Source organism: Cyprinodon variegatus, unplaced genomic scaffold (genome assembly GCF_000732505.1).
Source record: "Cyprinodon variegatus isolate N-32 unplaced genomic scaffold, C_variegatus-1.0 Scaffold167, whole genome shotgun sequence".
Taxonomy (NCBI): domain Eukaryota; kingdom Metazoa; phylum Chordata; class Actinopteri; order Cyprinodontiformes; family Cyprinodontidae; genus Cyprinodon; species Cyprinodon variegatus.
The window spans coordinates 705461-720424 of NW_015150620.1; the positions used below are offsets into that span (position 1 = coordinate 705461).

Genomic DNA, 14964 nt, shown 5'->3' on the forward strand with positions numbered 1-14964 from the left:
AAGCCTTTATTCCTGATAATTGTGATTTTCTTTCTGCTTACATCTAATGAAATCATAGAATCTAAGAATAGAGATTTATATGAGACCAAAAAACTAAATATTTCTAAACTGAAATATAGGCTTAATGCAAATTATGTTAAACACCTACAGTAAGGTTTTCATTTAATGATTATTTCAAAGAAACTTTTTACCATTTAAAAATCTCAGATTTTACCCACAATTTTAACTTTTGGGCCTAGGTTTCATGAAACTATTTATGGAATGTTTTGATAAAGTTTTGAGTCAGACTCTTTCTAAAAATCATAAAATCCTGATAAAAAAACGTATCTGTACTCAAGTGCCACCATCAAGCCAAACTTTTCAATTAGAAGGTATTTATTTGGAAAATATTTAATCCAAATCTTTTAAAACCTGTTAACCACATTAATGAACAAATCATCTGACGTATTACGGATAGTGACACCATTAGGCCAAACATTCAGTTGAAAATGAAACGTTTGAAAGTTACCTACACACATTCATGACTCTCACAAAATAAACCATATTTGATGATACTGGTAATCCTCTTTACCTCTAAACGACAGATTCATTTAGGAAATTATCGTTATCCTCTTTTTCCCTTTATTTGTGGTTAATCATTTTAGAGCCACACTTAATGAGGTCAAATAAACCCTAATATAAAAGGAGCAATAATCTGATAAGCGAACCTTACTGAAACATATATTCCAGGTTTGAATTCAAGAAGAGTGATTGAATGAAAATCTTGCATTAAAGTCGAAGTTTTAAGATTTACACATATTAAACCAGGGTTATTGCATTTTTTTCTGCTTGTTTTTTTTTACATATTACTCTAATAATAGCTTTTTTCTAACTTGACCTGTAACGAATTTATTCCACAAAAGATGTCTGAAAGGGTTTGTAAATGTTTTCTCACAAACTCAATTTTGAAATGTAAAAAAAAAAAAAAAAAAAAAACTTTAAGGTTTAAGAGGATTGTATATGCTTTTAAAGCCCTTGCATCAAATATGTTTGAATCTACAGCAGTACTCTAAAGGCCAACAGATACTAAATTTATTTTGGGAAGAGAACATGGTGCTACAATCACCATGTACCTCATCAAAAATGTGAAAACAGATGATAAGACCTTTATTACTTTGTAGCAGTGTTATGCAGCCAGTAATGAGTGAGTCATGACCAAGGTCCCAGCTCAGGCACCGACCTCGACCACGCCTGATAAAGGCAGAGGCTTAATGGCCTTTTCTTCACCCCCATTTTTAAGCAAGCAACACTGTCTTTGATTACAAAAAGATATAAAAAAAACGACACTCATAGAGGCGGAAGAGATTTAACTTTTATTATGGAATTAAATAAATAATTCCCAGACTTCTGCAGCGTTAGTCTCTCATCATTTCCCCAACCTCTTTCAGAATATAAGGTACCTCATGCCTAAATGTCGTTGCCACTCACTGTAATCACAGAAATTGTATTTCAGTCAATTTATTTATGAAGAGATCCTGATGTAAATTACAAAACAGTTAAGCCACTTACTAGATGTAATCTTATTTTTAACAGCCTTTTTTATTTGCACTTGTTTTATGACCATTATAAAATTTAATTTTTGTCAGAGAATTATGGGATCTTAAGCATAGACTTCTAAAATAACGCACGGGACTTTGTCCTTGAATCCCAGGGTGGTAAATGTTAATGTGTATATAGACAACATAAAAAATTGTGAAAGCAGCTGGGTAATCATCACCCACAAAAAAATGAGGCTCTTTTATTTATTTTTTTATTGTTTTTTTTTTACCAAAAGACCACCATGTAAGACTGAGACTGTTGATTTCTTTTACATTTTAAGGAATATTACAAACAGAGCCATGAACTAAGTGTGATTCAAATGACTTTCTTTATTACAGTGATTTATAAATTTCCCTCTCCTCCTATGCACTTTAACAGGCGCCCTTTGTTATGCTGAACTTGGTACCATGATCACCAAATCTGGGGCAGAGTACTCATATTTGATAGAGGCTTTCGGCTCTCTTGTCGGCTACCTTTACTCGTGGACCACTGTTATGGTGCTGAAACCCTCATCATTCGCCATCATTACTTTGAGCTTTGCAGAATATGCCTCTGCACCCTTTTACCCAGAGTGCACCCCTCCTCTCGCAGTTATTAAGTGCCTGGCAGCAGCTGCTATAAGTAAGTACACAAACACTCTGAAGTATAAACTGGGCTCCAGTTAAAATTTTGATTCATATTTAGTTAATCTGTTCAGATGATAAACTTAATAAAAAGAGCTCCATATTTGGAGATAGTAACTAAGTTACTGAGTGTATAAGATAGTAACTGATTTTCTAATGAAACAGTTTTTCATTTTTGACTTTTTTTGTTTCTTTCTCTTTAGTTGTTATCACTGGTGTCAACTGTTTGAGCGTCAAACTAGCAAGCTATGTGCAGAACTTTTTTACAGCTGCCAAACTCGTCATTATCATCGTGATTGTGGTGGCTGGGATCGTTCTGATGGCTCAAGGTGAGACCTCTCACCTCTCTTTTCAGCTTTGCAGCTGGTCTGTCAGTGTAAGAATGAATAATAAATTTTTTTTTTGTTATTTTTCTTGGTCCAGGAAAGACAGAGAACTTGTCGAATGCATTTGAAGGCTCAGCCACGTCTTTTGGAGCTATTGGACTTGCTTTTTATAATGGGCTTTGGGCTTATGATGGATGGTAATGACTTACATTTTTTGTTTGTTTTTTTTTGCAGATTTGTAAGCTACATCAATCTTGATTATTTAAAGATCTATTATATATAAGAAGTATAATGAATCCCACCCAGGAAACAATGGTGTCAAACATTGACGGGAGGAAGGAGATTAGACAGTTCTGGTGTTCTCTATTGTTTTATTGACAACCATGAATTAGCCTGGGAGGGTTATTGTCATGTTCCCTCCGCAGATAACTGAACCTTATCTAGGGCATGCAATTACAGAAATAGTTAACAAAATAAACAACTTAATGTTTCTACTTTATGGTGTTAGAGAGTGTTATATGTGGTACATTTGATGATAATGATTTGTCACACTGGTGATGGCGAGTATTGGCCTGTAAGCATTTGGCTGTAACAGGCCTTTACAGCTCTGCATATGACACCTGTGGAGTGAGAAATCACATTTCTAAGTAAACAACCATCTAATATGAAAAAAATGATAACAAAAACGTATTGAGATATAGATATTAGTTTCTGCTGATAAGTTAGAACCAATCGACATTTCATTAAACCCATTTCCTACAGCTCAGTCTTCTGCAAAGAGCCTCTCTTAAATAAACAATCCAAGCTATTCTAAGAAAGGTTTACATTGATCTGGATTTGATCTAATAAACAGATGTCATTTTATTAAATAATCAATTGATATTGTCAGTCCACATGAGTTTTTATTGACCCTAGAGCAAATATTGTAAATTTCATTCAGTTATTAAACAAAATTCTCATTGTTTCTCAGGAATCAACTGAATTTCATCACTGAGGAGTTGAAAAACCCATACAGGTAAAATAACCGTCTAAAGAGAGAAATGTGAATACTAAGCAGTGTAAAATCTCTTCTGACATGATTTGTCTGAATTTACCACAGAAATCTGCCACTGGCCATTATCATTGGAATCCCTTTGGTTACCGTCTGCTATGTGTTGGTCAACATTGCTTACTTTACTGTTATGACCCCCTCTCAGCTACTGTCTTCTTCTGCTGTTGCTGTGGTAAGGACAACTCTTTGTAAAGCTCACAGCTATATAACCTCAAAAAATGTTAGGACTTATCAGCATGGTATAAATGTTAATAGGCTTTAATGAGGACTTTCTAAAATGAGCTAATCACCATTTCAAACACAGGATATTTGATCGTTTTGTTCTCTTTTATTTAAAACCTTTTGATGAATTCTCAGTAATTACCCCTTTGTTTAACCCCTGAGTGATTTTTTTTGTGTGTCTTCACAGACATTTGGCAATAGAGTTCTTTACCCTGTGGCTTGGATAGTTCCTCTGTTTGTCGCCTTCTCAACATTTGGTTCTGCCAATGGAAGCTGTTTTACTGCTGGCAGGTGAAACAGACTCATTGTTTTTCTATTCCTTCTGGCTGCACATGCAAAGCTGCATATGTTCAATGTTTTGTGTTTAATAAACTTGGATTTATATGTGGAGAACAAAATGGAGCATGAATTTTATAATAATTAGAATGTCAGCTCATATTTAAACTTTCTCTCATCCCAGATTGTCATATGTAGCTGGCAGAGAGGGTCACATGGTGAAAATCTTATCCTATATCAGTCTGAAACGCTACACTCCTTTGCCTGCTCTGTGCTTCAACGTGAGTCTAAAACAAATATTGAATTAGGTTCCCTTAAATGACAACACATGATCCCACAGGAGCCCCTAAATTTATTTTTTTGGTCTTCTTACTGTATTTTCATAATACATGATCACAAAATCATTAGTAATCTATTATTTACCTTAACAATATAATCATTTAACTATTGCTTTCTTTGTATTATAGGGTATTTTGGCAATATTCTACATTATCCCAGCGGACATCAACACCCTTATAAACTACTTCAGTTTTGCTCAGTGGGCCTTTTATGGTCTGACAGCTCTGGCTCTAATAGTCATGCGTTTCACCCGGAAGGACTTTGACCGGCCTGTAAAGGTGAGACTTCTTGGAGGCTTTTATTCAGCTAAAAGTTTAGGGTGATGAACAACAGCATCCAAAAGTATTATTGATATCATTGATATCAAATGTTGCAATTAAAACCTACACATTTTAACATATTTTACTGAGATCCTTTGAGAAAAATCAACCGAAACAGAAAACCATGAAATATTTTATTATTTTCTGCAAATAATCAGCAATTAAGTGTGGCATGTTTAAGTGTTCAGACACCCACGAGTCACCCATGAGTTTCTGGTTTGTCTAAACCAGTTTTTGCTCATCCAGAGATCATATTTTTGTTCTTAAAAAGCAGCTTTTACTCATTAATATTTGAAGTATGACAACAGATTTGATAAAACACATGAATTTGTAGCCCTGGCTTTGAATTTAGGATCAATGTGAAGGTGAACCTCTGCCCAGATCTCAAGTCTTTTAGTCCCTCTAGTTGGTTTTCTCCAGGGATAATCCTGTATTTACCTCTACCCACCCTACCATCCATTCAGCCCCTGCTAGAGGAATAAATTGTCACAATATGATAAAACCTCCTCCATCTTTCATGGATTGGATGGTGTCTTCAAGTTTTTTTTTTCTTTTCTGGCCAGTCATTGCAATTTGTATGTATATCAATATTAAATTTGCAGTCTGACGTGAGCATGTCTTTTTTCTACGTGTTTGCTGTTGCTTCTGAGGTTGCCTATAATGAGGATTTCAAATTGCTAGGCAAGATTTGCAAGGTTTTCACAGCTTGGAGTTTTCCTGCAGAAAATATTCTTCCACCTGAGCTTTAAATCTTTGCAGATCATTTTAAGATACCATGAGAAACTGTTCCTTCATTCATTTCTGTCAGTAGCTGTGTAAATAATCCTCCCATTTTTCTAACTATTTATTAGAGATCTCTGATATGTTCAAGGCCTCAGATATTATTTTAGTCGTAGCTCTTCTCCAAACTTCTCCACCATCTTCCCTCTGACCTGCCTGGTGTGTTCCTTGCTCTTTATTGTGTCGTTTGTCCACAAATGTTCTTTACTAAACAGATTTGGATATAAGACATATTTTAGACAAAGATTATATCAAGCACAATGTGACAAATTGACTACTCAGGTGACTTCTGAACGTAAATGGTTGCCTAAGGTTTTGTTTACGGATACAAGAGTAAAATCCCATCCCAGATTTAATGGGAAGAGGTTGAAGGTGGCAAAGTTTTGCAAGACACAGTATTTGTGTTTTTTTATATATATATGCATGTTTAACTGATAACGATTTTCTGTGAAAAGTAAAGGTGCCAATCGTCATAGCTGGTATCGTAGTCCTGGTGTCGATCTACCTTGTCTTGGCCCCCATTATCGACAAGCCTGAGTGGGAATACCTTTATTGTGCCATCTTCATCTTCGGTGGACTCATCCTTTACTTCCCACTGGTCTACTGGAAAGCAAAGTGGGCACGCAAAATCATGAGTATGCTCCCTTTTTCAACTAAGAGAATGGCTAAGAACTGTTAACAGATTCTGTTTACCTGTCAGTAGATTAAACAAATACATTGTGTCATCAAAAGGCAGATACAGGGAATGTTTAAATGTTTTGATCTAAAGAAATGAGCTCATGTCTGTTAATAATGATTTCATACTTGATCTTCGCTCCACAGGGCCCATCACTATGCATCTCCAGCTGCTTATGGAAGTGGTTCCACCCGAAAAAATCGATTAAGAAGGGACGACCAGTTCGGCTGAGTCCTGAAGACCTCCTTTTTGGATTTTGGAAGCGTTTGTTGGAAGATTTGGTGCTCATAAATGATCACTGTAAACAACTAGAATATACTCCTTTTGGACGCAATCCTTATGTTAGGGAGAATGGGTTAAGATTAAAAAAAATAAAAAATCCTAATACAAATATTAAATTACACATGAGGTTATGCTTACATGTTATGGGAGCATGGTTATTTAGAAACCATCTGACATTGCTCAGAAATTGTCCTAAGAAATGCTTAATTCAGCCATATCTCTCGAATGATCATTTCAGCTATATTTTGTACTGAATGTGTGGAAGTATCTTGAATTATATAATTACTGTAACATTTACTACCTGTATTTAATATCAGAATAAACTATAGCTGCGAGATTCCTGTCTATACATGGATCCACCTTTCAGTAAAAGGTGTTTATTGTCCTGCTGATGTAATTGGAATCATCAGATTCTATCATTATAAGTGTAGTTTGTAAAGCATTTACTAAGCTAAACCATCTCAATGCTGTATTGTCCTACTTGTTTATTAAAAGTTTCAGTCTTTACTAATGCAGATATGCCATGATCCTTCTGCTTTAGCTGGATTATTTTTTTCTGGGAACCTCACAAACTTTTTTAATAAGTCAAAATGAATTACAAATTCTGTTCAATCCAAGTTTAATTGAGGTTTATTTTTTTATTTTTTTGTCCTGACATTTAATCGAAATGATTTTGAAGATGCAGGAAACATTAACAATAAAGTTTATTCAGGTAAAGGTCAACTTAGCATGGTGGTTTAGCAGGATATTTATACTTATAAAGAAGCATCTCCCAAATTTGTAAAACCAGAAAACTAATATTCAACATGAAATTATTTCTTTTGAGATTTTGAATTACGGTAAAAAAAAAAAGGTTGGGGATTTATCAAATGTTTTAGTCATAAAAATTTCATAGCTAACATTTCGGAGCTTTTTTATTGCTTAGACTTTAGACCTTTGGTCTTGCTGTGTTGGTGGTAAAATCAGATATTTATCACATCATGTGTTTAGTATTGAATAGTTCAGCTTGCTAAATGTTTCAGGAAAAAAGCAAAACACTTTGGACAATCTAGCAACAAGCTTCTAATTTTGTGACTTCTAATTGTGGAAGTGTTGCTATTATTATTTGAATATATAATTCTAGCTCACTCAGCTCAATCAAAGAGTTTCTTGTAATGAAGTACTTTCTAAAAATTGTAACCTGCAAAAATGTTATAGAAAGTACAAATTTCTTAAATTAAGTGTATTTACCCTTAATTTGAGGAGGTAAATAAGATGACTTGCCAATGAAATTATTTTCTCTACTCTTAAAATAATATAGTTAGATAATATGCACTTGAAATAAGACAATGCAATTATTTTAATTGCAAGTTGTCTTGTTTCTTTGGCAAAGTGTCTCACTTACCTCCTCAATTCAAGAAAAAATGCACTCATTTTTTAGAAAAAAATGACTTATTTAGATTTAAATTTTCTGCAGTGTAGGTTTTCTCCAGTCTTACTATCTCTTAGGGCACTCCAATTCTATTGGTATTTTACAGAGGACACATTGACCTGCAAAATTATTCATTCTTCTTGACCTTGAAGCTTGGTCTTCCAGCCGAAAACTGAAGCTCACAGACATCCCTTCCTCAACTTAACTGAGCTTCAGGTATTCTCCAAGTAAGAAAGATTAATCATTTCAGCCTCTAGATATGTAAAGCTGCTGGTGCCTTCCCCCAAAAGACTTTTATTTATAGGCCACATCTACAATATACTGATTCAGAATGTGCACACCACTTTTCCCATACTGATTTGAAAAAGTATTTTGATTGTTTGCAATTTTTAATTCATCCCACTGTTATGTGCTTTATACTGAAAACCAAAATGGAAATGAAGACATAAATGAATGGGTTCTGTAACATATGTTATATGTTTGTCTGCGACAATGATTAAAAAAGAGTGTGGATATTTTTGTAACACTGGAAATCTGTTTTAACCTTAAGTAAGAACAATTCCTAACATCAAAATGGATTGTTCTGAATGGTTTTAAGTGTTTGTCAAATACTGAGAGAAGCAGGTTGCAGCAGGTGTCCACCAGATGTCAGTGTATTACTAGTTTATAACAGTACCTGCTTTGTATCATGGCCATCATTCTTTGTTGTGAATTTCAGTTTTACGTTTATCATTACATAAATTACAGAGACCAAATAAAGTCTGTTGTTTTTATTTATTTTATATGGTAAAATGTATGTTTTTTTTAGCTCATAATAACATGAGTTATTAGACATAATTTAATGTAAATGGATGGCAGGCATTCACACACAGTTTGAACAGTGGGATTCTTTTTGGAGTTTTGATAATATATTTTTTTTAAATCAGTTTGATGTTATCAATCAAAGGTTTTGACCAGTAAGGTTTTAGCTGACAGCAATGAAAACATGCTGCTTGGTGTGCTTGCCTGGTATATTTTAGATTATAAGTGAGTTTTGGGGAAAGCTGAAATCAACTGAAGATTTTACAGTTTACACAGAAGCTGTTGGAGGCTTTCTTCAAATTCAGGTTGCAGGCCTGTACAGAATTAAATGTAATATTACATATTTTCATTTAAAAAATTTGAGCTCTCACTGGAACATTTTGCTTTGTTTAAAGTTGAGCAGTTACATTCTGTTTCATCACTCATTTTCTGGATTTTGAAAGCGAGGCAGTAAGAAACAACATTTTTCATTTCAGCAACAAGTAGGAGAGGAGAGCAGAATTCATAATGAGATAAGTCTTTAAATGCTGTTAATGCTTCTGAGGTCATTCAAACCTTCTCCCCCCCCCCCTTTTTAGTGCCAATCTTACACATTGGTTTAATTTGTTATCTGAGCAGACAACAACCTTATTAGTTACTGCAAAAATAATGATTTGCCATCAAAAATCCACACTGGAGCAGATGATTTGAGTCGGGATTCTGTTTGACATACTTGCAATATCTCCTCAAAATGCAAAGGGCACTTGACAAAAAGAGATTATTTATGGTGCGGCTGCTTCTGCTGGTGTTGGATGTGCTGATGAAGTTGTTCACTTCTCAGCTCACGGTCATAAATTAATGCCCACTAAATAGATGAGTTGCAAACAAATTGGGATTTATAGCTTTGACATTGTCAAATACTTTCTCCAAAAGAAACATTGTGTAAATCTTTTTTGACAAGTTATGACTTCATATCAGCAAAACTTTGCTGAGAACTTAAGATCACAGAAATATGTAGTTTAAGTAAAAGTTTTAATGACTGACTTTTATGATTACAGTCGTTAGAATGCATCTTTTAGCTAATTAAAACAGTCAATGCAAGCATAAATTTTTATTCTTTCATATATTATAGACATAACACATTTCAACATCCCTCTTTATTAGGGTTGGATGCCATTCCATCGCTGAAGTTTTTTTCTAGATAGTGTCCTTCTCACACATATCTCAAGACTTTCACTTATCTCCGCCTTGTTCTTTCACATTGATCATCAATCTTTATCTGTCTCCCCTGTCCATCCTGGTCTGTGAAGGCTCTTCCCTTACTTCACCTTGGCATCTCAGATATAAAAAGGATGATACATTCATCAATAGTCTGTTTGAAGATGTTACTTCTACAGGTGCATCTAAATTAAACATGAAACAGTTTATTGCAGCATTACAATTCAAAAGGTTGAAATGATAAAGATTAGCTGCACATGTAGTGTCGTATTTTATTCATTTTGGTGACTAAAACTTGAAACTTCTTTAAAATTCGGAATTTCACATGAATCCTATTTCATTTATACATCCATTTTCCTTCACATTCATCCTTGCTGGGGTTGCAAGGGGTGCTGGTGCCTATCTCCAGCTGCAAATGGGTGAGAGGCGAGGTACAACCTGGACAGGTCGCCAGTCTATCGCAGGGCAACACAGAGACAAACAACCATTCATGCACACACTCGCAGCTAAGGAGAATTTAGAGAAGCCAGTTGACCAAACAGTCATGTTTTTGGACTGTGGGAGGAAGCCGGAGTACCCAGAGAGAACCCATGCATGCACAGGGAGAACATGGAAACTCCATGCAGAAAGATCCCTGGCAGGGAATCAAAATTTCTTGAAAAGGTGCAAAGCAGCATTGCTACCCACTGCACCACTGAGCAGCCCTGCCTATTTTGTATGAGTCTTAAATAGATGTTCTGCTACGGCTATGTTCTAGAAGATCATGGAGAGACTGTTGAATTATCAGTTGCCCAAACAAGAACTACACCATGGACATGCCCTAAAAAAACACAAGTTACAACAGTCATTGCCAAAGGAGGTGGTTGCTGACAAAGCACTTTATATAGATGTTAATGGAGTGTTAAATCAAGCGAAAGAGTGTTGTTTAGAATCATGGAACAAATATTAGCACCTTAGGCGATTTTGAAGCTAGGATCATTCAAGAGAAATATGCTTCTAAAGTTGTTTCATGATTCAATAAGTTTTGTCATTTCAATTCTTTTAATGTTTTAGTGTGGCAACAGATGCTGGGCTGTGTCATTGTTGTTACAGTTGCACTGTTGCCTTGCACCCAGAAGGTTCTGGATTTCATTTTATTTTTGTTTAGAGACTGCTTGTTATTTTAGGTCCATTTTAGAGTGTGTGCGTGCTAATTTGTCTGTCCTTTGTGTCTGTGTTGGCCTTTGAAATACTGGCGGCCCATCCAGGGTGTACGCTAATTCTAGCCAAGTGTAAACTGGATATAGGCATCTGTTCCCATTGGAATCATATAAAAGTTTGAGAGATCAATAAAGAAAAAGAAATTAATAAAAGGAAAAATATATTTCATATGTATTTCTTATAATATATGTTCCTTAAACTTATTTCTTTCTGATATTCTTTGTAATTTTGATTGCTAATGTTCTACTGGTTTAGCCTCATGACGTAATCTGAACCAGTTTATCTGTTGACTTTCAGAATGAAGGTCCAAGGTTCAGATTCAAGCTGGGGGCTATGTTTTAGAAATGTGTATGTCCTCAACATCCAAACACAAGTTCTCTCTGGATATTGTGACACCATCAAATTACAGCCTAAAAACTACCCTCAGGTTTGAATGTAGAACAGAATAGAATTCAGCTTTATTGCCATTACACTGTCACAAGTACAAAGCAACAAAATTAACACTCTGAATTTAACCCATCCATTTGGGAAGTAGTGCTCTTTCACTGTGGGGCGCCCGGGGAGCAGGGTGGTGGTGAAGGCTTTTGCTCAGGGTCCCAGAGTGTCAGTCTGTGGGAGTGGGGCTTGACCTCAGAACCTCTGGGTTCCGAGCACAATATCCAAACCACTAGGCCACCACTGCCCTTATAGAATATGTATATGTTGTAGGTTCTGTTCTGTCTATAACTTTAATAAAATTTCAACCTGCCTTTTCTTTTTCATTGACTGCTAGACTAGGTTAGTGTAGAGAATTGACAAATTAAAGCCATCTGTCTTTATTCTAATCTTTTAAAAACTATTTTAGGTCTACTAGGACCAGGGTCCTAAAAAAACTAGTAGTCTAGTCCATTACAGAGATGACATGTGTTTGTGAAATGAGAAAAAGTCAAATCCCTGCAGACAAAGCAAGGAGAAGTAGCATCCAAACATTTCTCATATATCATGAATCTGGAAGAGGACAAAAGCTGTGAGATTTTTTAAACGGAAAAAAGCAATAACTAGGAGAGCAGAGAGGGAAGAGACAACAAGGCTTTAAACAGAACAATGAACGGGAAAAAACACAGGTGTACAAAAAGACAGGTGTAATTTGTGATTCCCTGAGATTTCTTGTAGTGAGCAAACTACAAACTAATTCTTACCATTGAGAGCATTAAGAATGCTTATACCGGTAATATTTTTCTGAAGGAAACAATGTTACATCTTTCTATTGCCTTTTTTTGTGAATCCTTTGTTTAATTTAGATCTAGTTTTGTTTCACTTAAATAGCAGACATTTTCCACCTACTAACAAGATTGACCTGACCTTAAAATTGTTTCGATCACAGTTAGCTCAAATGCACGAGGAATATCCTAGTACCATGAATCCTTTAAGACTGCTTACCAAAAAGTTCACATTTCTGTTGCCTTACCAAATGAAAATCTCAGTTTTCAAACTTTTGTGAAAACCCCCCAAAAAACTCAGTTTCCAAAAGTTAGCATGGCTGTAATCATGGGGCGCTATTTCCATACGTTAATTGCTAACTATGGCCCATCCTAATCAAATTTTGCATTGCCACAGTGGCTGACTGATTGAACATTAATATGGTAAATATCTGCTGAAAGAGGATGAGCACTTTTTATGCACACATTATGTAGATATGCAAGCAGCAGTGACAGCGTGGCCACACACTCAGACCGACGACTACAATACACTCAAATATCGTCTCATTAATGGTTTGCAATTTTGATGAGCTCTCATCTGCATTTCATTATCATGACATTACTGCACTTTTCCAATCAGTTACTAAATTTGCATTTGGATTAGAGGACTGCAATCATTCAACAACCTTTCCGAAAACTACATTATAATGCATCACTAAAGAACATATGTTGTAAATGAAATCTGTGATGTTCTGATTATTTCCAGGTTTACTGGAAAAAAATCTGTTAAGCCTTCAGGATGCACCAAACTACTGGTATGAATATTTTAGCCTTTTTTATTCAAAGGTTTCGGAATTTCTTGAGTTTTCTTTTCTGACATGCAAAAGCTAATTGATTAAATCACTGTCTGCTTTTTACTCTGCTTCATTAAACTACATTTATTTTTAATACTGCCTGTTATTTTTATTTTCACCTACAAGAAAATGTATGTTTTTAATCAGATGAAAGCACTGATTCGTGTGCTCTGTTGTTTATCATTTCTCTTCATCTCAAGGCCTTTTCACATTTTATTTGTTACATAAATTAGGATTTATCCAATAAAAAAAAACAAAAAAAAAAAAAAAACATTCAGTACAGCAAAATAAGACAAGCCAACTGTAATTTAGGATGTCATTATTTCTGCATTTTCTTGAAAGATCCAATACTTTAACATTTGAAATAAAATTAAATTTAATATCTCTTTATCTACAGTATAAAACCAATATATATGACATGTCTTCTGTGAATGAGACCATTTTCTCAGCCTTAAGTACTTTTATTCCACTGGGGGGCACACTTCAATAAGTAAAGGCAGTGAGGGGACCCAACCAGTTCATGAGGTTGATCTTCATTTTACAGTCCAGAGTCCATATCCTTTAGATTTGTGGATTGCCTCTTTATGGCACAGCTCCCAGAAATGTCTTTTCATTGACTTTAATATTAAGATAGTTATGAAAAAAAAGACCCTTTCTCTGTTTTATTATGTTTGGAATGACTCTTCTTTAGAAATGTCACATTAATAATTTTGTTTGATTGCCTCTCCCTGTATAAAAGGAAAGACATACATAAATTACTATGTTTTTCCTTTTTTTCACATTTTCTTTGTTTATGTTGATTTTCTTGAACTGAGATTGCTTTGGAGCCAAAGATCCTGAGCTCCATCTGCATGCATTAGTGATTTTAAAAAGTCAATGAAAAATCACAGGAAATACTTTTTCCACTTATAATGTGGCATTTATCCAGTACACTGCAAAATATCAAAATTTTGATAAGTCATTTTTTTTAAAAAATAAGTGCATTTGTTCTTGAATTGAGGAAATAAAAGATACATCTTGCCAATGGAACAAGACAATTTAGATTTAAAATAAGAAAACACAATTGCATTGTCTTATTTCAAGTGAATATTATCTAATTATCTTATTTTAAGAATAAAAATACTGATTCCATTGGCAAACTATCTCATTTACCTACTCAAATAAAGGGTAAATACACTTAATTTAAGAAATTTGTACTTATTTCTAGATCGTTTTCCAGTGTACTTTTCAACAAGAAAACAATAGAATAGAATAGAATAGAATAGAATAGAATAGAATAGAATAGAATAGAATAGAATAGAATAGAATAGAATTCGATGTAGGTCCAGCAGATTCCAAAACAGCTTCTTTCCCACTGTTATTAGACTGCAAAATATTGAATAAAACGGAAAGAACCCCCCCAAAAAATTGAGTTGAATGTCGGAAATATTGTAAATTATATCTCAGTCTTATGTTTACATTTGATCAACCCATTTACTTTTTATCACTGCTGGACTTTAAGAGATGGAAATGTCATGAGCACTGTACTGAACAAAATTTTGTTTTGTATACACCTTGTGTGTACAAAATTACAATCAGGTTTGTCTAAGTCAAAGTCTAACTCCAGGGCATGCGGCTGCCACCACCATCTCTCTCAGTTTATATTACCGGTATACTATTCTTTAGAAGCATTCTGATGTTTTTATGCCAAATATCCTTTTTTTAAATATGGAGCTAAAGTTCAAGCATTGTGTTGCAGAACGCAACAATCTTCCACAGGTTAGCGGTTTAATTTAGAAAATAAGATGGTGTCTTTCAACCCCTCTCCTTAGTCCAGCAATTCGGAGAATATTGGGAGTTTTTTGCTACAG

General features: G+C 34.7%; 1 protein-coding gene across 2 annotated transcripts in view; it reads left to right on the top strand.

Moving 5' to 3' along the window:
- The window catches only part of slc7a9 (solute carrier family 7 (amino acid transporter light chain, bo,+ system), member 9), an 18657-nt gene extending 11386 nt beyond the window's left edge, over positions 1 to 7271 (top strand). The window contains exons 4-13 of one of the 2 annotated variants that reach the window (XM_015378231.1): positions 1957 to 2199; positions 2405 to 2530; positions 2625 to 2724; positions 3498 to 3542; positions 3627 to 3750; positions 3988 to 4091; positions 4261 to 4357; positions 4544 to 4693; positions 5976 to 6150; positions 6338 to 7271. In XM_015378231.1, the coding sequence (XP_015233717.1) occupies positions 1957 to 2199; positions 2405 to 2530; positions 2625 to 2724; positions 3498 to 3542; positions 3627 to 3750; positions 3988 to 4091; positions 4261 to 4357; positions 4544 to 4693; positions 5976 to 6150; positions 6338 to 6399 (1226 nt within the window). In that variant the 3' untranslated portion in view covers positions 6400 to 7271. The remainder of the gene's footprint in view (positions 1 to 1956; positions 2200 to 2404; positions 2531 to 2624; positions 2725 to 3497; positions 3543 to 3626; positions 3751 to 3987; positions 4092 to 4260; positions 4358 to 4543; positions 4694 to 5975; positions 6151 to 6337) is intronic. The other variant, XM_015378232.1, reaches the window with a different exon arrangement.
- The last annotated feature ends 7693 nt before the right edge of the window (positions 7272 to 14964 follow it).